The sequence below is a fragment of the Zea mays genome, chromosome 8 (assembly GCF_902167145.1).
Source record: "Zea mays cultivar B73 chromosome 8, Zm-B73-REFERENCE-NAM-5.0, whole genome shotgun sequence".
Taxonomy (NCBI): Eukaryota; Viridiplantae; Streptophyta; class Magnoliopsida; order Poales; family Poaceae; genus Zea; species Zea mays.
In genome coordinates, this window is record NC_050103.1 from 93,971,405 (window position 1) to 93,996,837 (window position 25,433).

The window sequence follows — 25,433 nt, forward strand, 5'->3', positions numbered from 1 at the left end:
AGTGTACCAATAAATACAGAAGTAAATACGTTTCTACAACATAAGATCGATAAAACAGACAAAAAAATTAAATACAATAGAAGTGAGACGTTTATTACTACTTAGGTTACGAGCCGCAAAAAAACGTAGAGAGACGGATCTACAACTTTTTTTTTGTAAAAATACCCTTTAGACACCCAAAATCCTCTGCGTCCACCGTCGTCTGCTTGCGTGAACAGCGCATGCAGCTGGTGGGCCTGTGGACGATGATCGGTCGTCCGTTATTTGTCCATCTAGTCCATGCCCACGTCGGTCCATCGACTACACCTGAAGCTTCCACGTAACACACGAAGCTGATGATGATGAGCTCCGCCACCAGCTTCATTTCCGCCCGCGCGCGTCTATATAGTCTTTCTCTGTGCGAAAATAGCTCGATCGCTGCACCGTACCTTCTCTTCACTAGTCTTCTCTCACTATCTTCTCCAATGGCAATTCATTAGGGCGGGATCAACGACAGGTAGGTCGCCGGAAGGCGAGCTAGCTCGTCGTCATCATGGACGGCGGCAGCAGCTGGTTGCCATTCCTAGGCCGTGGAATTGGCGACGGCGTATCGGGGTAAGAACTCTTGCCACACACTACAGTAAACGACAAAATTTCCGACGGTAGTAGTACGTATAATAGGGTAATGACCGTCAGGCGACATGAACTATGACCACTTGAGTCTCCAGTTACTAGTCTAGTTTCAGTTATATATTCTGCTTCAGCAGCAGGAGCAGTGGCTCGGAGGTGCAGCGGAAGGAGGACGACGACCTGCCGATCAGCTCGCAAGTGGAGGAGGAGCTCCGACAGGCAATGATCATGCACGCACGCACGCTTGTAATCTGCAATTGTTTTACTTTTTTCGTACTAGCTACATGAAACAAGCACCTATCTTTCTCGGTGGGGGCGCAGTTCTACTTGCTGATGGGCATGGAGAGAACTGGACACCCAGCAGAGCGAGAGACGACGACGGCGTTGCCCCCCTCATCGGAATCATCCATGTTCCGCTCCTTCCCTGGAAGCCCGGCCGACGAGGCCTCGTCGCTCAGGCCACGGAGCAGCAACAACAATAGTACCACGGCGAACTCCTACCACCACCACCCGGCAGAAGTCTCCTCCCAGTCCCATCTGACCGAGCTCTCCCCGGTCACCTACGGCGGCGGCCACCGCCACTGTGACGACCATCAGTGCTACGTCAATCTCGACACGATCCTAAAGCTGGACGACGAGTTCAAGCGCTGCCACGACGAACAACCCCACAACGAAAGAGCGCAGCACAAGAACGGCTTCCGTGGCGGCGCGTTCGTGCCCTACACCCGCCACCTCGGCCCCAAGAAGAAGCCCAAGCCACCTGCAGGCTCCGGCGGGCAGAGGGCGATCAAGGCGGCCATGGCAGCCTTGGCACGAATGCACATGGTCAGGCTCGCCCAGTGGCAGTGCTACCAGATGGAACTGGTGGTAGCGCCTGCGCCGCCCACCGGCGGGATCAACGGCAACAACCAGCAGCAGCACGTTTTGTCGGAGCGCAAGCGCCGCGAGAAGCTCAACGACAGCTTCAAGGCCCTCAGGACAGTGCTCCCCCCTTCTTCCAAGGTACTACTGCGTCAGTTTGTGCAGTATCACACCATTATTCCTAAAAGAAATAATGTATATATATGCTTTGTCGTGGCAGAAAGATAAGGCATCCACACTGATGAGAGCAAGGGACTACGTCAGCACTCTCCAGTCTAGAGTGTCTGAGTTAGAGGAGAAGAACAGGATGATGCTAGTACAGTTGCAGCACCGCCGCAATGATGTTTCTCCCAACAAGATTGAGGTCGACATCAGAAGTAATAGAGAGGAAATTAGGAAACATGACAGGAATTTCACCTGAAGATATATAGCAGTTGTTATGGTTTATAGTAGGAGGCCTAAACAGCCCTCTAGTCGGCCCATTATAGAGGGACATATAGATAAGGATTAGGAGGATCCTTAGATAAGGAGAATCTGTTTAGAGATCCTAATATTAAGGAGTCTGTTTTTAAGGAGAGTCTGTTAGAGTTCCTAAGATTAAAGAGTCTGTTTAGAGTTGGACTATAAAGTCCAGACGTCTGTAATCAATTGGCAAGCATTGATCAATCTAAGAAGTGATTGTTCCCTGCCTCACCTATGTTCCGCACCTCACCTGAGTTCCCAGCCGAGCGGCAGCACGGCGCCCCTTCGCTCCCGCTTGTCCAGCCAACTCGATACTCACTCCTATAATCTGCGCAGCCGAGGTGTTTCTACCAATTTGGTATCGGAGATGCCGGGATCCAACACCGACGACAGTGCAACGTCCGCCACCCAGGCGTCAGAGTTGGCAGCGATCACCGCTGCCCTTGCCGAAGTCCAGCGCCAACTGGGGCCTTCGCAACGCAGATGTCCTCCATGTCCTCGCGCATTGCAGCAGTGGAGACTCCGCCTGCATCATCGGCGCCGTCCCTTCCAGCAAGCTGCCCCTATGGCTTGCCCGGGTATGGAGGCATACCCCCCACCACGACGCCAACTGATGATGTGCCACCACCCAGCTCCCAATCCATCTTCTACCATTGCCACATTCCCCTTCGCCCATCCCACATTATCCACCACCTACACTGCCATCTCTCAACGCCATTTCCCATACTCCTACTGCAGGAGTTCCTCGCTTCCATCGCCTCGAATTTGCCCTATTTGACGGCAAGGAAGACCCCCTCCAGTGGCTCAATCGATGTGAACAATTCTTTGAAGGTCAGCGCACGCTGGAGGATGGGAAAGTCTGGCTTGCATCCTATCACATGACAGGAATTGCCCGGACGTGGTACACCCAGCTGCAGCGCGACGAACCTTCCATGTCATGGGAACTCTTCAAGCAGCATTGCCAACTCCGCTCTGGGCCCCCATTACGCAGCAATCCTCTCGGCGAACTGGCACGCCTTCCATTCCGCACAACAGTGGATGACTACCAGGAGAGGTTTTGGGACCTGCTAGCCCAAACAGCTCCACTGTCACAGGAGCAAAAGGTACATCTGTTTACGGCTGGACTTCCGGAGCGTATCAAGATCGACGTGGAACTCATGGCACCACGTGATATCAATCACGCCTTGAGTTTGGCGCGCGCATATGAACGGAGGTCACAAGTGCTCGATCACCAACCGACATCAACCACCAAGACCATGCGTCAAACCCAGCGCCCGTCTATACTAGTACCAACACCTCAACTAGCGATTCCTGCAGCTCCCAGTATAGGACAGCAGCGAACATTCAAGAAGTTGATGCCTGCCGAGATGGCTGAGCGGCGTCGCCAGGGACTTTGTTATAATTGTGATGAACAGTATGTCCGTGGACATCGCTGCCCTAAATTGTTCTATCTTGAGGTCACGGACTATGAGGAAGATGAATCTATAGAGGCTGATTCAGTTCCAGGGGACCCAACACCAGTGATCTCCTTACATGCCCTCACGGGTATCCATTCTGAGAGTACCTTGCAGCTGGAAGTACATATCATGGGGAAAGCTCTTACAGCCCTGTTGGACACAGGATCTACTCACAACTTCATCAACCAAGACATGGCACGCGCTCTGAAACTGGACTACCAGCCAAGCCCGGCCCTCCAGGCATCTGTGGCCAATGGGGATAAAATCATGTGTTGTAAGCTCTCCAACAGCATCAGCTTCATTATCGGCCAGGAAGACTTTCTGATGGATGCTTACGCCATCCCAATTGATTCTTTCGACATCATTCTCGGGGTCAAATTTCTGCGCACTTTGGGGCCAACACTTTGGGACCTCGAGAATCTGTGCCTAGCTTTCTGGAGAAGGGGACAACGGATTGTGTGGAAAGGACTGGGATCAGACCGGAAGGCCATTAATGTGTACCCAGCAGTGAGAACAATTAGCACAAATATCGCAACCACCAAACCGATGATGGATCGTCTGCTCCTTCAATTTCAGAAGGTGTTTGCTACGCCTAGTGACCTTCCTCCAGCAAGAAGGTGTGATCACAGGATCCACCTTTTGCCAGGAACAACACCCGTTGCAGTTAGGCCATATAGTTACCCACAGCTTCAAAAAGAGAAGGTATATAACTCAAGGAATGACGAGTTACAGAAGCACTAACCTCGAGTTGCTATATGCGAAGCTGTGAGCTGTCATGCCGAGGTCGTATGGCTGGACTCGAGCCCGTGCTCCTTGCTCTCACCTGAGACAGAGTGGGAGTGGAGGACGAGTCGATTGCCCCGTCGGCAATCCAGTACCGCCCATGTCTCTTGCCTCCTCCGACCCTCATGAGCACATCGGGGTCGATCGGCTCGGTGCTTGGATCATATTCTGGGCCATGGACCTCCTGCGCCATGGCGGTGTAGTCATGGAGGCGGCTATAGACGGCGGGGTTGGTGTAGGCCTCGGGCCCGTCATCCGGGTTGTAGGTGACGTCGGACGTTGCCTTACCCTTATGGGCCATAGCATAGGCCGAGAAGGTGGAGCAAGGCCGACCACCATGTGACGCCGACTGCAAGAAAACCAACGAGATAGTTAGAAATAATATCTAATCCAGTGCTATATACCCAAATAAAAAAGAGGGCGTACCCATGCTTCGGCATATTGGCCCAGGCTCCGGCTGCCTTGGTGGTGGGAGGGACCTTGCATCATCATACGCCGTTCCCGGCTAGCATTGTGCGCCTCGTCCCACTCAGCCGAACACCATCTATCCACCATCTGCTCCCAGCATAGAGGATGTGCGGCGCACCAATGTGGAATCATCTACAAAATAAACACGTAAAGTGCATATCAGAAGATAAAATAAAATTCATGCATGGAGTACTAGTACCAAACATGCATGACTTTACCTGCAGGTACTGGTCCCTGGTCAACGACATGATTCGGGCTTGCTGCTTGGACACCCTCTCCCCAAGGACGGAGCCATGGTAGGTGATGATGGCCTGGATTCGAGCCTGATAGTGCATGTCCACGACGAGCTTCTTACAGCTCATGGTGGCCACCACATCCGCCCTAGCCTCATATCCAGCCTCGCATCTGAAGAAATCCTGCATACAAAAATGATGTATCCATATATTATTTCAAGAAGTTGCAGTGAATGCGACATATTTTACATTATACTAAGACTTACCCACAACTCTTGCTTCACCCGCTCCGCCTTGTTATTGAATTCCTGGCCGTCCCGGTCTACTGCATCGGGGGCGACGGTGTAGTGGTCGAAGGTGTAGGCTAGGCCCGTCACTCCAGCGTACTCAACCAGTCAGGGAAGTGTTCCCTGCACAGCAGCCCAAGGATGCCATTGGGGAGGCGACGATGACCCCCAGCATAATCCACAACCGTCCAAGACATGTCCAAGTGATAAATAAAAAGTATTAGTTTATATTATGATATTGAAAATATAATATGAACAAGAATGAAGAACATAAAGTTACATACCTCTCCCCATCCGACCGAATCAGCGGTCGCCTGTCCCGAAGTATGGGACGTTGAGGGAGACTCGCGGGACCTCGTAGGTAGATGCTCCTCAAACCTGAGCCGCCAGAACCTGAGGCGTCCTGGTGCTGGTCGTCGTCGTCCTACCGCTGGTCTAAGTCGTCCTGAGGCGCCACCTGCTGCTGAACAAGGTTGTCCTGAGGCGCCGCCTGCTCTGCCTCGTCCGCCGTCCTACTCCTCCTCCCTCTCCTCCTCCTCAGCCAATTACCGTCGACCATATTTGTTCAAAAACCTGCAATTAAGAGTAAAAAAATAAGCACATATAAAAAGATGTATTTAAAAACAGGTGCGAAATAAAAAGTCATATAGCATTACATCGATTAAAAATAATCTTCATATGTGTTAGGGTTAGCCGGATCATAACTCTCATCATCACTATCAACCATTTCAATCTCAACACCATCGGAAGACGCAAGTTCGTCATTAATGTCATTGCCTTCAAGGATTACTAAGTCATTATCATTTTGCACCTCATCATCCTCCTCATCAACAACCATTTCAATATCTACATCCATTCCGATAGCTTCGGTTAAGTCTATCTCAAATCGCCCTTCTATCCCATCTTCTTGGAAGAACTCTCCATCATATGTGTCCGGGTCTAAGTTGTAATCTTCATCGTTAGGAACAGGTAACCTCCCGTGCGGCGATACCTTATACACAACATCCCAACCCGTAAGATGTTCTCTCGTTTGGCATGCATATGGGAGATAATACACTTGTGTGGCCTGTTGGGCCACGATATAGACATCGTCTCCTGGTAAGGTGGAATCTTGTCAAATTTCGACCATCCCAAGATTAGAATCTGTCTGTCTTGTCACTTGAGGGTCAAACCAATGACATTTGAATATCACTGGAGTAAGAGGTTTGGAACCATAAAAATTAAGCTCATATATTTCTTCGATTCGTCCAAAATAATCGACATCGTCAAGGCCGGGCGTAAAGACTCCAGAACACGTTGTTTTCCGATTGGGCCGACTTTTGTCGTAGTTTGTTGTGTGAAAACGGTATCCATTGACATCATACCTAGAATATTTCTTGACCCTATAAGCAAAGCCGTTGGTTACTTGTCTCAACTCGGCACTCATAGACGGATCTCTTTGGCCCTGCAAGTATTCGCAAGTTAAAAGACGCTAAATTGAGTTCAAAGACGTATCTCTCTTACAAACTAAGCACGTACCTTACGTTTGAACCAGGAAATGAAATTGGGCAACCCATTTCTCGCACCCTTTCTAAGAAGAGTGTCATATTCCTGTGGAGTGGGGTCCCTTGATCGACGCCAGAATTCATGAAGAAATTGTTCCATGTATGGTGTCACCTCTTCAAGGTTGGTCAATACATATAGCATGATATGCCGCCACTCTTCATGTGTCAGGGTCTTGGTGGTCGAGCCACTTGTGCTTCCGAGTTGGCCTCGAAATATGCTAAGGTTCGATTCATTGTCGCCATCATTGTAACAAGGGGGTGGATTATGCACGCTCCACAGTTTGTCACCATAATAAGTTGTTGTGAAGTTTGAGACCTTCTCTAGAATGTATGCCTCTACAATGGAAGCCTCGATTTTGCATTTATTTCTACATTTCTTTCGAATAGTCTTTAGACATCTCTCGATTGGATAGCACCAACGTCCCTGCACGGCCCCCCCATTCGTGCCTCATAGGGGAGATGAAGAATCAAATGCTGCATTGGATTGAAGAAGCCGGGTGGAAATATCTTCTCAAGCTTACACAGTAACATGGGTGCCAATCTTTCCAAGTCTGCAACCACGGTCCGAGATAACTCTTTTGCACAAAGCTGACGGAAGAAATAGCTCAACTCTGAAAGCGCTAGCCAGACATGCTCAGGGACGTAGCCTCGAACCATCGCAGGAAGAATCCGTTCAATCCATATGTGAAAGTCATGGCTCTTCATCCCTAAGACTCGCATAGTAGATAAGTTCATCCCCCTACTCAGGTTATCTGCATACCCATCAGGGAACATCAACATCTTGATCCACTGAAGTACTTCCTTCCTCTGGGCACTGCTTAGGACGAAATCGGCCTTAGGCCTTCTCCACGTCTTTCCGCCACTTGGCGGCTTCATCTCTAGGTTTGGTCTATCACATAACGCTGCCAGATCCACTCTTGCCTTCGCGTTATCCTTTGACTTATAAGGAATGTCCATAATTGTTGCCCACAGTGCCTCGGCAACATTCTTTTCAGTGTGCATCACGTTAATGTTGTGTGGAAGGAGTAGGTCGTCATAATAGGGGAGCCGAGTCAAGCCAGACTTATGTGTCCACATATGCTGCTCACCATATCCCACAAAACCACCTTCTGTATTGGCCACGAGCCCATCTATCTGTTGACGAATTTCGGCACCAGTCATCGTTGCAGGTGGGCGGTCTGTCACTACGACACCTTTCGTAAAGTTCTTGATGTCTAGGCAGAATGGATGGTCAGCAGGGAGAAATTGTCGATGTTTATCGAAGGACGAATATTTGCCACCCTTTTTCAACCAAATGAACCTGAGAGCTTCCTTGCAAACTAGGCATGGGAACTTACCGTGAACACACCAGGCGCAGAATAGCCCATACGCCGGTAAGTCATGCATGGAGTACTGGTACCAAACATGCATTCTGAAGTTTGTCTTCGTAGCTCGGTCATACGTCCATACCCCTTGCTCCCAGGCACGTACCAATTCATCGATCAAAGGCTCTATGTACACATCCATTTTATTCCCCGGGTGTCTGGGAATTATCAACGACACGAATATATTCTACCTTTGAAAGCACACACCAGGGGGGAGATTGATTGGGATAACAAACACGGGCCAACATGTGTACGGGGCAGTGCTCATTCCATAGGGATTGAACCCATCTGTGGCCAACACAACACGTACATTACGAGCCTCTTCGGCTTTCTCACAGTGAATGGCATCAAAGTGTTTCCATGCTTCACCATCGGATGCGTGCACCATCTTGTCAGGATTGTATCGTTTTCCATTTTTGTGCCATGTCATCTGTTTCACGGATTCCTCTGTCATGTAGAGACGCTGGATCCTCGGTACGAACGGAAGGTTCCGTAGGATTGTCAATGGGATGTTGAGCTGCCTCTTCTGTCCATCACCAGAGTCTAGCTCCATGAACCTAGACGATTTACACTTGGGACAGTACTTTGCCTCCGCGTATTCTTTCCTAAATAGCACGCAGCCCTTCGGACAAGCATGAATCTGCTCATACGTCATCTTTAGTGCACGAAGGAGTTTCTGTGCCTCGTATATGCTCTTTGGCAGAACGTGATCATCCGGAAGTAGGCTCCCAATAACCGTCAACAAGCCATCGAATGCGTCTCTACTCATGTTGTACTGCGACTTGAACGCCATTACATGCCCAATGGCATCCAGTTGAGAAACCTTTGTCTGGCCATGAAGGGGCTTCTGTGCCACGTCGAACATGTCGTAGAACGCCTTTGCAGTCGACTCTGGCTCGTCATCCATACATCCTCCCGTGTACTGTGCCTCCTGATAGTCGTTCAACATATCCGCTACCCCCGCATCCGCGTCATAATCCTCGATGCGTTGTCTCAGCACTTCCTCTCTCGTACAATGTGCTTCACCATGAAAGATCCACCGAGTATAGCCTGGCGTAAATCCATTCTTTCAAATATGTTCTACCATGGCCTTCTTTGGTTTTCTTTTCTGGTTGACACATTTGCTGCACGGGCATGGGACTAGACTCGCTCCTTTAGCAGCTTCGCCATATGCTCGTTCCACGAAATCATCGGTCTTTCTAATCCATTTAGTGGTGACATCGTTCCTTCCTCTACGGCCTGTGTACATCCACTCACGGTCCTCCATCCTCCAACAGAAGCCTAGCAACACAAAATTTCGGCAGCACCTCCCCTGCACGGGGAGGTTTCAAAATCATGCAAATAAAACTATCAGCACGATGGCTGGCATCCACACATAATTCAACGGCACGATGGCCGACAATCCATGCATAAAATGATAAGGACATTCAACCAACGCACAAATACCCTCATTCTCCTTCTCATTAAAAATGTGACTGTGTCTACTTTGATTACATTAATATAAACATGTCTACTTTGATTACATTAATATAAACATGTGTTTGTTCAAATTAAACAATGGTAAATAATATTGTTTATTAACTAATACTAGTTCATTCTCAACAAATGACAAAAACAATTAATTCTCAATAAATAAAACCATGAAAAATTTATACCTTGAGACGGTGGCGGGCGGCAAGGCGGCGGCGCGACGAGCGAGCGGGCGCGGCGGGTGGGCACGGCCGCGGGGAGGGGCCCGGCGCGGCGAGTTGCCGGCACGGGGAGTAGCGCCCGCGGCGGCGGGCAGAGAGTGAGAGCAGAGAGAGTGAGCGGCGGCACGGCGAGCAGAACGGAGAGTGAGAGGAGCGGTGGCGAGCAGGAGCGGCGGCACGGAGGAGCGGTGGCGAGTTGCGGCGAGCAAGAGCGGTGGCACAGCGAGCAGGAGCGGCGAGCAGAACGCGGCGATGAGCAGAGAGAGTGAGAGGAGAGAAAGAAGGAGAAAGAAGAACGGTCTGCAGTTTATTTACTTTCTTTGCCGAGTGCCTGCGATCTAGCACTCGGCAAAGATTTTTTTAAAATTTTAAAATATTCTTTGCCGAGTGCCAGATCGCGGGCACTCGACAAAGTCATCTTTGCCGAGTGTCCCCGTTGCGACACTCGACAAAGATTCTTTAATTACTCTTTGCCGAGTGTCAACCAGCTGACACTCGGCAAAGGCTGCTTTGCCGAGTGCCATTTGTGGACACTCGGCAAATTACTTTTTTATTTTTTTTTCCCAACCAAAATTTTTGTGGTGTGTTCCTACACTATATAGACCTACATGTACCATTTTGAGACAATTAGAAAAGTGTTTTCAATCGCTAGTAAATTTAGTTCGTTTATTTGAATTTCTTTGGAAAATTCAGATTTGAACTGTAGGTCACTCGAAACTTGAAAAATCGTGCATGCAAAAATGAGATTCATGTTACTTAGCATAAGTTACGACCGATTCCAGGAGCGGACCAGAGACTTCGAGCAACATGCTCACTAAACATGGTCGTGAACTTGCCATCCACATGTTTTAAAATTGTATAAAACACAAACAAAGTCAGAAAATCATGGAACTTTTCAACATGTCATGATATCATATATAGAGGTTGTGATAAAAATTTTAGAATGTTTGGAGAAAGTTGTGAGACATTATGTGTAGAAACCTAAGAAAACTACACATGAAATCATAGAGTTTCAATGTGGATCTCTTAGGTTTCTACACATAGTGCGTCACAGTTTTCTCAAAACTTTTTCAAATTTTTATCACAGTCTCTACATATGATATCATGACACGTGGACAAGTTTCATGATTTTCTAACTTTGTTTGTGTTTTATACAAATTTTAAACATTTGGATGGCAAGTTCACGGCCATGTTTTGTAAGCATGTTGCTCGAAGTTTCCGGTCCGCTCCTGGAATCGGTCGTAACTTATGCTAAGTAACATGAATCTCATTTTTGCATGCACGATTTTTCAAATTTCGAGTGACCTGCAGTTCAAATCTGAATTTTCCGAAGAAATTCAAATAAACGAACTAAATCTACTAACGATTGAAAACTCTGTTATAATTGTCCACAAATGATACATGTAGGTCTACATAGTGTAGGAACATACCATAAAAAGTTTAGGAGACAAAATCTAAAAAATACAAATATGCTTTGCCGAGTGTCTAGAGAAGACACTCGGCAAATAAGCCTCTTTGCCGAGTGCCGACCCTCGGCCCTCGGCAAAGGCTGACGGCCGTCAGCTCTGGGACGACCGCTGACGGTCCTTTGCCGAGCGTCACAGTTGCCGAGTGTTTGACACTCGGCAAACATCTCTTTGCCGAGTGTCCTGCGCTCGGTAAACCACCTCGTTACCGAGAGCAGGAATTCGCCGAGTGCGGCTCTCGGCAAAGCAACCTTTGCCGAGTGCCCGACAAAAGGCACTCGGCAAAGCGGCCAGCACTCGGCAAAGTCCTGGATTCCGGTAGTGAGAATACATATGAACACTAACTGTCCAAGAAAATTCTAATACAGTGCTAGAGTTTGCAACTCGTACAACTTCTCAAATGACACACAACACATGGTTTGGATTCTCAATCAGGAAGTCAGTTTTGTTAGGAAAATGCAAAAAATGTAGAGGACTACTTTCCATTATTCTTATATAATGCATATATAGTCTTGGTTGTTGAATTGAAGACAAATAATAATGGCGTGGGCAATTTTTTTTTGTTCTCTCCGAGAAAAATTCTATGAAAAGTGAATTCATGATATCGTACTTGTTGAATGTCATATAGGGCCTGTTTGGTAACAATGTTTCTTAAAATCATGATTTTACAATACTATACTTTGCAATTGTCATGACAATACCATAGTTTTGACAACTCTAAAAATAATATTGTTTTGAGAAACATTGTTTGAATACAACATTGTAAACCATGGTCTTAAGCAAGAGCTAGCCATGCATAGTGGCGGAGGCAAGGGGGCGGCAGGGGCATGGCCCCTCCCAAGGCTGCGGTATATGTATGTATATATACTAAATTTTGCGTAGTCTATTAATCAAATGTTCAATATAATAGTTGATGGTATATGATTCATAACTCTATTCTAGCATGCAACCTAAAAACTAAAGGAGACAAACTATGTACGATAAAATATTCATTAGATGGCCAATTAACGGATTGACCCTGCAGCAATAGCCGGCCAAAACCTGAGAGCTTCAGAAGCGCATTCAACAACGGCTATAAAAACTAGTTGCAAATATGCCTGACTATACGCGTGCAAACTATATTAGATCTCGTGGAGATTATGCTTGAGCATCACTTTAGATACGATATTTTTATTGATCAACATTCACAAGAGCTGAATTACAGATTCAATGAATAAGCCATAGAGCTTCTAACATTATATACTTCTTTGGATCAGTTCATTGAAAATTGATGATGTATGTTGGGGGCCTTCGTCTTCCGAAGGTCCTCAAAAACACGACTAACATGTTTCCCAAGTTCAAATATATACATAGGGACCTTCGGCCTCGGGATGAAGCTGTACACGATATAAAAAGCACGAATCGGGAGAAGGATGAACCAGTTCCGAAGCTACCTGTGGAGAAGCTTCGGCTTAGCGGCGAAAAATGGAACCGACCTAAAGGGGAAAAGGCTGTCTAGTCCTTGATAGATTATCCCTAGGTCAATAGTAAATATCAAGGGCATGAATGTAATTTACATAGGCTGCGTCCTGTGCCTATAAATAGATGAACAGTAGCACCGTACTGTTCACGCTGACTTGTACTCACTCGTGCGTCACGCTTGGACTTTTGCCTTCTGTCAAGCCGAAGGTATAAATGTAATTCAATATTGTTCATGTTCATTCATGATGATATAAAAAAGATATATTAATGATGTCATAATATTGTTCATGTCATTTCTCATATTTCATACGCTTGTTCTTTCATTAATATATACTGCGATGATGAAGGTACGTCCTTCATGACCTTCGTCTGAAGATCATTATATCCTAAGGGAGATAATGCATCGAAGGACGAAGGACTTTAACCATTAACATTTTGTGTTGCCTTGTTCTTAACTCATAGCATTTGAGAATAAGTCCCCAACATTGGCGCCCACCTCTGGTGAACTCATTTGACCACCTTCGGCAAGCTGCGACCTTCGTCATGCCGCCGAAGAAAGCTTCAGGACTAGGGGCTGCACTACAGCCATTGGATGTCAACCAAGACACATTGCGAAGCACGAAGCCAAAAAAGGAAGGCTACAGGTCTGACGCCTCACGACGAAGAGTTGACCAAGAAATCAGGGATCTCGAAGCTATTCACCAGCAGGTCCAAAAGAAGAAGGAGAAGATGCTTCGCCTTGCTGATCTTCAGAGGAAGATCGATGAAGCCGTTGATGAAATGCGTCATCTCACCCAAGATGACCAGGACCGGCGGCCTCAACGAACAGAGCTTCGCCAGGACAGTTCCCATATATGACGAATAGAGCTGCAGGCTACACCATGGTCTTTATTATACAAGCCACCCCAGCTTCCCATGTATGATGGGCACTCGGACCCCAAGCAATTCTTGATGAGCTATGAAGCAACAATATCCTCATATGGAGGCAACGTTGCTGTTATGGCAAAGTCCTTCGTCATGGCAGTCCGAAGTGTGGCCCAGACATGGTACTCTTCTCTCCGGCCAGGGACAATCACGTCATGGCAGAAGCTTAAGGACATGCTGGTCACCAGTTTTCAAGGGTTCCAGACGAAGCCAGTTACTGCTCAAGCCTTGTTCTAGTGCACACAAAACCATGAGGAGTACCTTCAGGCGTATGTCCGAAGATTCTTGCGCCTGAGGGCACAAGTGCCTACAGTGCGTAATGAAATCGTTATTGAGACCATGATTAAGGGTCTTCGGCCAGGACCCACGTCTCAATACTTCGCCAGAAAACCTCTCCAGACTCTAGAGAAGCTGCTTCAGAAGATGGATGAGTACATCCGGGTGGATAATGATTTCCGCCAAAGAAGGGAAGAAGCTTATAGATTTTTTGAGATTACTAGGGGCTTCGGAGGGAGAGTCCACCCTAGGCATGTCAGATCAATCCACTGCTCCAGTCAGAATGATGACAAATGAAGCCAGTTTCAGAGACCACAACACAGTTCACAGTCTTCAGGACAGCAGCAAAGCTCCTTCAGGCCACCAGCTCCAAGGGGCAGAGGCGGTAGGGGCTTCAGAGGAAGATATGAGGATTAGCCCAGGAAAATTTATTGCATATTCTATGGTGAAGACAAGGGCCACACTACAAGAACATGTCAGATTACCATTGAGAAGCAAAAAGAGATTGCTGAAGCAGAAGCTCGACAGAATCAGCCAAAGCAGGTCTTACATACTGCTTCGTGCTACTCTCCCTACTGAAAGGGAAATGTGCCCTTGGGCCATTTCTAAAGTGTTTTGGTGATTAAGTGCCCAACACATATTCTCTAAGTGTTAATTTGTGCCAAAGATTGAAGAAGTGCAAATCATGTAACAAGGTACGTTTCTAGACTTAGTACATTGTTTTTGAGTACTAACATATTTTGTCTAAGTGCTAGAAACAGGAGAAAAGGAATTGGAGAAAAGTTGGCTGTGTACAGCCAACTCCTGCTCGATCTAGGTGCACCGGACCGTCCGGTGGTGCACCGGACCGTCCGGTGGTGCACCAGACAGTGTCCGGTGCGCCAGTCCAGTCTCAGTGAACAGGCCGCTCTCGGGACTCGACGGCGGCGTACGACTATAATTCACCGGACTGTTCAGTGAGTCGTCCGCGGCGAACTCGTCGCTCTCGGGAAGGAAATCAGCGACGTACGGATAAAATTCACCGGACTATCCGGTGGTGCACCGGACTGTCCGGTGAGCCAACGGTCGACTGCGCAACGGTCGGCAGCGAAATCGGCGGGCGACGCGTGGCCCGCTCCAACGGTCGGCAGGGGGCACCGGACTGTTCGGTGTGCACCGGACAGTGTCTGGTGCGCCAACTGCCACGGATCTGCAACGGTCGACTACACCAAAATAGGAAGGAGATCGACACCGGACCATCTACAGTGACTGTCCGGTGGCGCACCGGACTGTCCGTTGCGCCACCCGACAGAAGGCAAGATTAGCCTTCCAAGATTGCCTCCAACGGCTCCTAGCTGTCTTGGGGCTATAAAAGGGACCCCTAGGCGCATGGAGGAGTCACCCAAGCACACTCTAAGCATTCCAAGACTTCTAGTCCTCACTTTCACGCAATCGTTCATCGTTCTTGAGATTGGAGCACTTTTCGAGTTGTAAACTCTCTGCGCGTGTTTTGTGTGCTCATCTTCTCACTTGTGTGCGTGTTTGCGTGTGGATTTAATTCTAGTGTGCATTGCTCTTCCCAACCTTACTCCGTGCTTTCTTTGTGAACAATCTTGTAAGGGCGAGAGGCTCCAACTTGTGGAGATTCCTCGCAAACGGGAAGAAAACTATAAGGAAGAATACCGTGGTATTCAAGTTGATCATAGGATCACTTGAAAGGGGTTGAGTGCAACCCTTGTCCATTGGGACGCCACAACGTGGAGGTAGGCAAGTGTTATACTTGGCCAAACCATGGGATAAACCAATGTGTCTCTTATGTTGTCTTTCTCTGTGATTATTGTGATTCGCAAGAGCTCACTCTATAGTCACTTGGTTCTATTGCACTAACATCTTTATAACCAAGCTTGTGGCTATTTAGTGTTGAATTTTATAGGATCACCTATTCACCCCCACTCTAGGTGCTCTCAATTGGTATCAGAGCCGTTCTCTTCACGTAAGGGACTAATTGCCCGAAGAGATGGGTCCTAAGGGAAAGGGGATGGTGGTCAACGATAAGGAGAAGGAGTCCATCTTCAACGAGCCAAGGGACGACAAGCCCACTGACTCTGGCTCGAGTCACAAGAAGAAGGACGGGAAGAAGAAGAGACGCATCAAGAAGATCGTCTACTACGACAGCGACAAATCTTCGTCTTCACCAAGAGACGACGACGACGAGAAAAAGAAACCGGTTAATTCAAATTATTCATTTGATTATTCTCGTATTCCTTTTAATTCCAATGCTCATTTGCTTTCAATTCCTCTTGGTAAACCTCCACACTTTGATGGAGAGGACTACACTTTTTGGAGTCACAAAATGCGTAGCCACTTATTTTCTCTCCATCCTAGTATATGGGAGATAGTTGAAAGTGGAATGCAATTTGATAGTACGGATAACCCTGTATTTATTAACGAGCAAATTCATAAAAATGCACAAGCTACCACTGTTTTGTTAGCATCCTTATGCAGGGATGAGTACAACAAGGTGAGCGGCTTGGACAACGCCAAGCAAATCTGGGACACCGTCAAAATATCACATGAGGGAAACGACGCCACCATGATCACCAAAATGGAGTTGGTGGAGGGCGAGCTGGGAAGGTTCGTGATGATCAGGGGAGAGGAGCCAACACAAACGTACAACAGGCTCAAGACCCTGGTCAACAAGATCAGGAGCTATGGAAGCATGAGATGGACGGACCACGACGTCGTCTGACTTATGCTCAGGTCTTTCACTGTTATTGACCCTCATCTTGTGAACCTCATCCGTGAAAATCCCAGGTACACAAAGATGACGCCCGAGGAGATACTCGGAAAGTTTGTGAGTGGGCGTATGATGGTCAAGGAAGTAAGATATGTTGATGATGCATTGAATGGCCCAATGCCCATCTATGAGCCCCAGGCCATTGTACTCAAGGCAACAAGCAGCAGCAGGGAGGCGCTACCTAGCAAGGTGGCACAAGTTGAGGCTGCCGGGCTAAACGAAGATGAGATGGCCCTAATCATAAAGCGCTTCAAGACTGCATTAAAAGGACGCAAGGAGCACTCTAACAAGAACAAGGCAAAGGGAAAGCGCTCCTGCTTCAAGTGCGGTAAGACTAGTCACTATATAGAAAATTGTCCCAATAATGCTAATGACCAGGAACAAGAAAAGAGCCAGAAGAGGGAGAAGAAGAAGGCCTACAAGAAGGCGAAGGGCGAGGCGCACCTTGGCAAAGAATGGGATTCAGACTGCTCTTCTTCCGACTCCGACAACGAAGGACTTGCTGCTTCAGCCTTCAACAAGTCCGCTCTCTTCCCCAATGAACGCCATACTTGCCTCATGGCAAAGGAGAAAAAGGTAAGCGTTCGAGAAACCCCTAAGTATACTACTTCAAGTGATGATAATTCTAGTGATGATGAAGTAGATTATACCGATTTATTTAAGGGTTTAGATAGAGCAAAAGTAGATAAAATTAATGAGTTAATTGATACGACTTTTAGAAAACAAGAGGATATTTTGTATGAAGAGCATGATAAGTTTGTTAGTGTGCAAAAATCTCTTACTCTAGAAACTAAGAGAAATGAAATGTTGTCTTCTGAATTATCTGCATGCCATGAATCTATTTCTAGTTTAAAGATTTTGAATAATGATTTAAATGCTAAGCTAGAAGAAGCCAATACTACTAGATCTTGTGTAGAACATGTTGCCATTTGTAATAGGTGTAAGGATTTTGATGTTGATGCTTGAGTTGAACACCTTACTTCAATTACTAAATTAAATAATGAGGTGGCAAGTCTTAATGCCCAACTTAAGACTTGCAAGATAGACTTTGATAAGTTAAAATTTGCTAGGGATGCCTACACCGTTGGTAGACATCCCTCAATTAAGGATGGACTTGGCTTTCAAAAGGAAGCCAAGAACATAACAAGCCAAAGGGCTCCCATTCCCAACAAGGAGAAAGAGAAGGCTCCTATGGCTAGTAGCATTCAAAGGAATCATGCTTTCATGTATAATGATAGAAAATTTTCTAGAAATTCTCATTATAATATGAGTTATAATGCTTTTGATTCACATGCTATGATTGCTTCAAGCTCTACTTTTGTGCATGGTAGAAATATGCCTAGGAAAAATCATGTCTTGCATCATGTACCTAGGAAAATGCGTAATGAATCTGCTACTGTTTTCCATGCATGCAACACTACTTTTGTACTCACATGTAAAAATGAAAAAGTGGTTGCTAGGAAGTTGGGGGTCAAATGCAAGGGAGACAAGACTTGCATTTGGGTCCCAAAGGCTATTGTAACTAACCTCGTAGGACCCAACAAAAGTTGGGTACCTAAAACCCAAGTGTAACTTGTCTTGCAGGTTTATGCATCCGGGGGCTCAAGCTGGATTATCGACAGCGGATGCACAAACCACATGACGGGGGAGAAGAAGATGTTCACCTCCTACGTTAAGAACAAGGGTTCCCGGGACTCGATCATCTTTGGAGATGGGAACCAAGGCAAGGTTAAAGGACTAGGAAAGATAGCCATTTCATCCGAGCATTCCATATCCAATGTGTTCTTAGTTGAATCACTCGGGTACAACTTATTGTCTGTCAGTCAACTATGTAATATGGGTTATAATTGTCTATTTACCAATGTAGATGTGTCTGTCTTTAGAAGGAGTGATGGTTCATTAGCGTTTAAGGGTGTACTAGACGGCAAACTCTACTTAGTTGATTTTTCGACAAAGGAGGCCGATCTAGATGCATGATTAATTGCTAAGACTAGCATGGGCTAGCTGTGGCATCGCCGTCTAGCACATGTTGGGATGAAGAACCTTCATAAACTTCTAAAGGGAGAACATGTGTTAGGACTAACCAATGTATTGTTCGAAAAAGATAGACCTTGTGCAGCTTGTCAAGCAGGTAAACAGGTGGGAAGCACTCATCACAGCAAGAATGTGATGACCACATCAAGACCTCTGGAGCTACTTCATATGGACCTCTTCGGACCCGTCGCCTACCTCAGCATCGGGGGAAGTAAGTATGGTCTTGTTATTGTTGATGATTTTTCCCGCTTCACTTGGGTATTTTTTTGCAGGATAAATCAGAAACCCAAGGGACCCTAAAGTGCTTTCTAAGGAGAGCTCAAAACAAATTTGAGCTCAAGGTGAAAAAGATAAGAAGCGACAACGGGTCCGAGTTCAAGAACTTACAAGCGGAGGAGTACCTTGAGGAGGAAGGAATCAAGCACGAGTTCTCCGCTCCCTACACACCACAGCATAACGGTGTGGTAGAGAGGAAGAACAGGACGCTTATCAACATGGCGAGGATGATGCTTGGAGAATTCAAGACACCCGAGCAGTTTTGGTCGGAGGCTGTGAATACAGCTTGCCACGCCATAAACCGGGTCTACCTTCATCGCCTCCTCAAGAAGACCTCGTATGAACTTATAACCAGTAACAAACCCAACGTTTCATACTTTCGTGTATTTGGGAGTAAATGTTACATTCTAGTAAAGAAAGGTAGAAATTCCAAATTTGCTCCCAGATGTAGAAGGGTTTTTGCTAGGTTATGACTCAAATACAAAGGCGTATAGAGTCTTCAACAAATCATCGGGTTTGGTTGAAGTCTCTAGCGACGTTGTATTTGATGAAACTAATGGCTCTCCAAGAGAGCAAGTTGATCTTGATGATGTAGATGAAGATGATGTTCCAACGGCCGCAATACGCACGATGGCGATAGGTGATGTGCGACCACAGGAAGAACAAGTGCAAGATCAACCTTCTTCCTCAACAATGGTGCATCCCCCAACTCAAGATGATGAACAGGTTACTCAAGAAGAGGCGCGTGATCAAGGGGGAGCACAAGAAGAACCAACTATGGAGGAAGAAGCACCACGGGCCTCTCCAACTCAAGTCCGAGCGACGATTCAAGGAATCATCCCGTCGATCAGATTCTGAGTGATATAAGCAAGGGAGTAACTACTCGCTCAAGACTAGCTATTTTTTGTGAGCATTACTCGTTTGTCTCTTCTATTGAGCCTTTCAGGGTAGAAGAGGCCTTGCAAGATCTGGACTGGGTGTTGGTCATGTAGGAAGAGCTCAAAAACTTCAAGAGGAATGAAGTTTGGAGCCTGGTGCCATGTCCAAAGCAAAACGTTGTGAGAACCAAGTGGGTGTTCCGCAACAAGCAAGACGAGCACGGGGTGGTGACACGAAACAAGGCTCGACTTGTGGCAAAAGGTTATGCCCAAGTCGCAGGTTTGGATTTCGAGGAGACTTTTGCTCCTATGGATAGGCTAGAGTCTATTCACATTCTATTAGCCTACGCCGCTCACCACTCTTTCAGGTTGTTCCAAATGGATGTGAAAAGCGCTTTCCTCAACGGGTCAATCAAGGAGGAGGTGTACGTGGAGCAACCCCCTGGATTTGAGGATGAACGGTACCCCGACCATGTGTGTAAGCTCTCTAAGGCGCTCTATGGACTTAAGCAAGCCCCAAGAGCATGGTATGAATGCCTTAGAGATTTCTTAATTGCTAACGCTTTCAAGGTTGGGAAAGCCGATCCCACTCTTTTCACTAAGACTTGTGACGGTGATCTTTTTGTGTGCCAAATTTATGTTGATGACATAATATTTGGTAACCAAAAGTCTTGTGAGGAGTTTAGCAGGGTGATGACACAGAAATTTGAGATGTCGATGATGGGCGAGTTGAACTACTTCCTTGGGTTCTAAGTGAAGCAACTCAAGGACGACACCTTCATCTCCCAAACACACAAGATCTTCTCAAGAGGTTTGGGATGAAGGACGCCAAGCCCGCGAAGACACCAATGGGAACCGACGGACATGTCGACCTCAACAAAGGAGGTAAGTCCGTTGATCAAAAGGCATACCGGTCTATGATAGGGTCATTACTTTATTTATGTGCTAGTAGACCGGATATTATGCTTAGCTTTTGCATGTGTGCTAGATATCAATCTGACCCAAGGGAATGTCATCTTGTGGTCGTTAAGTGGATTCTTAGATATTTAGTTGCTACGCCTTGCCTCAGGATCTGGTATCCAAAGGGGTCTACCTTTGACTTAATTGGATATTCAGACTCCGATTATGCTGGATGCAAGGTTGATAGGAAGAGTACATCAGGGACGTGCCAATTCCTAGGAAGGTCCCTGGTGTCGTGGAGCTCAATGAAACAAACTTCCGTTGCCCTATCCACCGCTGAGGCCGAGTATGTTGCCGCAGGACAGTGTTGCGCGCAATACTTTGGATGAGGCAAACCCTTCGGGACTTTGGCTACAATCTGAGCAAAGTCCTACTCCTATGTGACAATGAGAGTGCAATCCGCATGGTGGATAATCCTGTTGAACACAGCCGCACTAAGCACATAGACATCCGGCATCACTTTCTGAGAGACCACCAGCAAAAGGGAGATATCGAGGTGTTCCATATTAGCACCGAGAACTAGCTAGCCAATATCTTCACCAAGCCTTTAGATGAGAAAAGGTTTTGCAGGTTGCGTAGTGAGCTAAATGTCTTAGATTCGCGTAACTTGGATTGATCTATAGCATACATGTGTTTTATGCCTTTGATCATGTTAATTTATGCATTTCAATTTTTGTTCATTTGTGGTGCTCAAGTTGTACACATGATCCCCAGACCTCACAAGTCCATTTGCAAGTGATGCACTTATTTAGGGGGAGGCATGCTACAACTTGACCCTTTGAGACTAACCTTTGTGTTTGAGTTTACTTGATTTAGTCTCAAAAGTGAATTGAAAGGGAAAGGTGAACTTGGACCATGCAAAGACTTCCACTGCACTTCGGTATTAACTCCAAGTTCATATCTATGCTCTTATTGCCTTTTTGCTCTTAATTGACAATTTTGGTGAGGCAATGGGGTTAAAGGGTCAAGAATGATCCCGTTTTGGTGCTTAATGCCAAAGGGGGAGAAATTAAAGTCAAAGCAAAATGGATCAGCTGCCACTTGAGAATTTTGAAAATAGTAGAGTTAGAACTTTTGATTTGTCAAAACACTCTTATTGCAAAATTTGGTCTCTTGTGGGGAGAATTTATGACTATGGGAAAAAGGGGGAGTTTTTGGCTCTTAATCAATTTTACTCTTGGATTATCTCTCTTTGTGCGCAAACAAGTGAGTTTGTTGTAGAGATAGGAAAATGAATTTGATTCGCAAAAACAAACCAAGTGGTGACAAAGTATGATCCAAATATGCCAAATTAAAGTCAAAACAATTTGGTTCTCTTTTGCATTGGTATTGCACTTCTTTTGGTTGCTTTTGGATGCGTTGGCATAAATCACCAAAAAGGGGGAGATTGAAAGGGAAATGTGCCCTTAGGCCATTTCTAAAGTGTTTTGGTGATTAAGTGCCCAACACATATTCTCTAAGTGTTAATTTGTGCCAAAGATTGAAGAAGTGCAAATCATGTAACAAGGTACGTTTCTAGACTTAGTACATTGTTTTTGAGTACTAACATATTTTGTCTAAGTGCTAGAAACAGGAGAAAAGGAATTGGAGAAAAGTTGGCTATGTACAGCCAACTCCTGCTCGGTCTGGGTGCACCGGACAGTGTCCGGTGCGCCAGGCCAGTTTCGGCGAACAGGTCGCTCTCGGGACTCGACGGCGGCGTACGACTATAATTCACCGGACTGTCTGGTGGTGCACCGGACTGTCCGGTGAGTCGTCCGCAGCGAACTCGTCGTTCTCGGGAAGAGAATCAGCGGCGTACGGATAAAGTTCATCGAATTGTCCGGTGGTGCACCGGACTATCCGGTGAGCCAATGGCCGACTGCGCAACGGTCGACAGCGAAATCGACGGGCAACGCGTGGCCCGCTCCAACGGTCGGCCGGGGGCACCGGACTGTCCGGTGTGCACCGGACAGTGTCCAGTGCGCCAACTGCCACGGATCTGCAACGGTCGACTACGCCAAAATAGGAAGGAGATCGGCACCGGACCGTCTACAGTGACTGTCCGGTGGCGCACCGGACTATCCGGTGCGCCACCCGATAGAAGGCAAGATTAGCCTTCCAAGATTGCCTCCAACGGCTCCTAGCTGCCTTGGGGCTATAAAAGGGACCCCTAGGCGCATGGAGGAGTCACCCAAGCACACTTTAAGCATTCCAAGACTTGTAGTCCTCACTTTCACGCAATCGTTCATCGTTCTTGAGATTGGAGCACTTTTCGAGTTGTAAACTCTCTGCGCGTGTTTTGTGTGCTCATCTTCTCACTTGTGTGCGTGTTTGCGTGTGGATTTAATTCTAGTGTGCGTTGTTCTTCCCAACCTCACTCTGTGCTTTCTTTGTGAATAATCTTGTAAGGGCAAGAGGCTCCAACTTGTGGAGATTCCTCGCAAACGGTTTGAAAACTATAAGGAAGAATATCGTGGTATTCAAGTTGATCATAGGATCACTTGAAAGCGGTTGAGTGCAACCCTCATCCATTGGGACGCCACAACGTGGAGGTAGGCAAGTGTTATACTTGGCTGAACCACGGGATAAACCACTGTGTCTCTTATGTTGTCTTTCTCTGTGATTATTGTGATTCACAAGAGCTCGCTCTATAGTCACTTGGTTCTATTGCACTAACATCTTTATAACCAAGCTTGTGGCTATTTAGTGTTGAATTTTACAGGATCACCTATTCACCCCCCCTCTAGGTGCTCTCACCTACTGTCACACCCGGTTTTAAAAGGCAAACCGAATGCGAACCATGTACGTGCCAGGATCAGTTATTCACGTACACAGCAGTTACATAATATGGACATCATCACACAGTGCTCAAAATAGTATTAAAAGGGAATAATAGTCGATTACATCATACGTCTGAGACGTCCATATAGTTCTTACAACAAATTAAAGTGCGGAAAAGAAACGTAGATAAACGCGGCCTTCACAGGCAGCCGACTGGGGGTTGCCGCTAACCCACACCTAGAACTCGTCGTAGTCTTGGAACTCCTGGAAGTCTCCTTCCACAGCTTCATCTTCGCCTGAGCAGTGGTTGCAATGCTGACAACCTGGGGGGGGGTTTGGTGTGTAGAGCAAGGGTGAGTACACATCAACATACTCAGCAAGTATCCTGTTTGGCTGTAGTGGACTAGCTTTATGTGGGGATAAGTCAAGCAGTTGCTTTTAGTTGGTCAGATTATTACTTACTAGTAGAAAGCCAAGTTTTAGCATTAACCCAAGTTATTAACCCGATGTACCCTTTCCAAACGGAAAGAATACCACTTACCAGCACCATAGTCATAACTAAAACCATCAATCTCATTGCCACCTGTACCAAAGTATCTCTGATCAAGTACCACTAATCACTGGAGCTCCCTTGGCCGCTCATAACCGTGAGCACGGCTGATATATCAGTTTTCAAACACTCTGCAGAGGTTGTGCACTTTACCCACAAGCCGTGATTCCCATTCTGCCCGGAGAGAGCTACTCCCCATTGACCACTACCTAGGTGGCCTAGCAGGGCATCACTACGTAGCCTTTACAAAGATTCCCCGGGGCTGTAGCCACCCGTTAGGTTTCCTAAATGTACCGCACTCCTCCCCAAGGGACAAATCAACCTTGGAGAGCGAGCCGCATACACCGAGCCCCATTGACGGCACGACGGCTAAGTGAACTACACCCCGGATCCTCTAATTATTCAGCTAAGGGCATCCCATTCCACCCTCATGGTTGCACTGTTTTCCCGGGCGGTCATCCATAGAACAGGTCCTTACGGAGAGGCACTCGAGAAACCGCTCGAGCCCCCTTGAAGGTCACAAGTACAACATCATCATAAGAGAAGGGAAAACAGCGTATCATAGACAATCTCATCATGTTCATTGATTAGAGTTGAGCAATAGCATAAAGCTAAACAATAATAATCCAACCCAAATAGGTAAGCAAGGATAGGGATAACAAAAGCTAGTCAATCCTTAGGCATAAATGTGTAAAGCGGGAGGTGAATTAAAGAATGAATAGGATAGAGATAGGTCAAGGGACACTTGCCTCCACCAACCGACTGCTGCTCAGGGGCTTCTCCTGCGAGTTCCTCGGGCTCTTCAACCGGATCGTTCTCTATGCGATTGCAAACATACATACATCCACACATTTAATACAAAAGAACAGTACACCATACAATAGAATGCAATAAGTAAACAGATGTTCTACGCGGGTTCGCGAGTACGGTTAAGAGAGAAAGAGGAAAAGACAGTCGAGAAACGATCACGTTACATGATTATAAATTAACCACTCGCTTAATGGAAGGAAATTTAATGTAGACACTATGTTTAGCGTAAAGTAAAGTCATGTTTCATGTCTAATTATTATAAGCAGGTGGAGATAAATAAAAAGAATGGTCGCGTGGCGAGACGCGCGACAAAGCTCTCTAAAACAAATTAAAAAGTTAACGACTCGTCGCGCGACCGAGCACGCAACGAGACACTTCGCCTTAGATACGAGGAGACGTTAAACGTCGCGCGACGAAGCGCACGACGGCATACGTCGACTAAACTGAGTCCAAAGTGGAACGTCGCGTGAATACACACGCGGCGTTACACCTTAAACAAC

General features: G+C 46.7%; 1 protein-coding gene across 2 annotated transcripts; it reads left to right on the forward strand.

Moving 5' to 3' along the window:
- The first annotated feature begins 398 nt into the window (after positions 1-398).
- LOC103635561 (uncharacterized) lies at positions 399-2,189 on the forward strand. 2 transcript variants are annotated; one of them, XM_020542701.1, is made up of 4 exons: positions 399-594; positions 744-828; positions 931-1,611; positions 1,691-2,189. In XM_020542701.1, exons 1-4 carry the CDS (start codon positions 533-535, stop codon positions 1,889-1,891), a joined length of 1,029 nt encoding a protein of 342 aa, XP_020398290.1. In that variant the 5' UTR covers positions 399-532; the 3' UTR covers positions 1,892-2,189. The 2 variants fall into 2 exon arrangements, with proteins under 2 accessions (XP_020398290.1, XP_008656207.1); XM_008657985.3 differs by having other exon boundaries at positions 400-594; positions 747-828; positions 1,691-2,164.
- The last annotated feature ends 23,244 nt before the right edge of the window (positions 2,190-25,433 follow it).

Coding starts and splice junctions, on each gene's coding strand:
- LOC103635561 (XM_020542701.1), top strand. CDS start 533: ATGGACGGCGGCAGCAGCTGGTTGCCATTCCTAGGCCGTGGAATTGGC. Junction 829..930: donor TGGAGGAGGAGCTCCGACAG/GCAATGATCATG, acceptor GTGGGGGCGCAG/TTCTACTTGCTGATGGGCAT. Junction 1,612..1,690: donor TGCTCCCCCCTTCTTCCAAG/GTACTACTGCGT, acceptor TTGTCGTGGCAG/AAAGATAAGGCATCCACACT.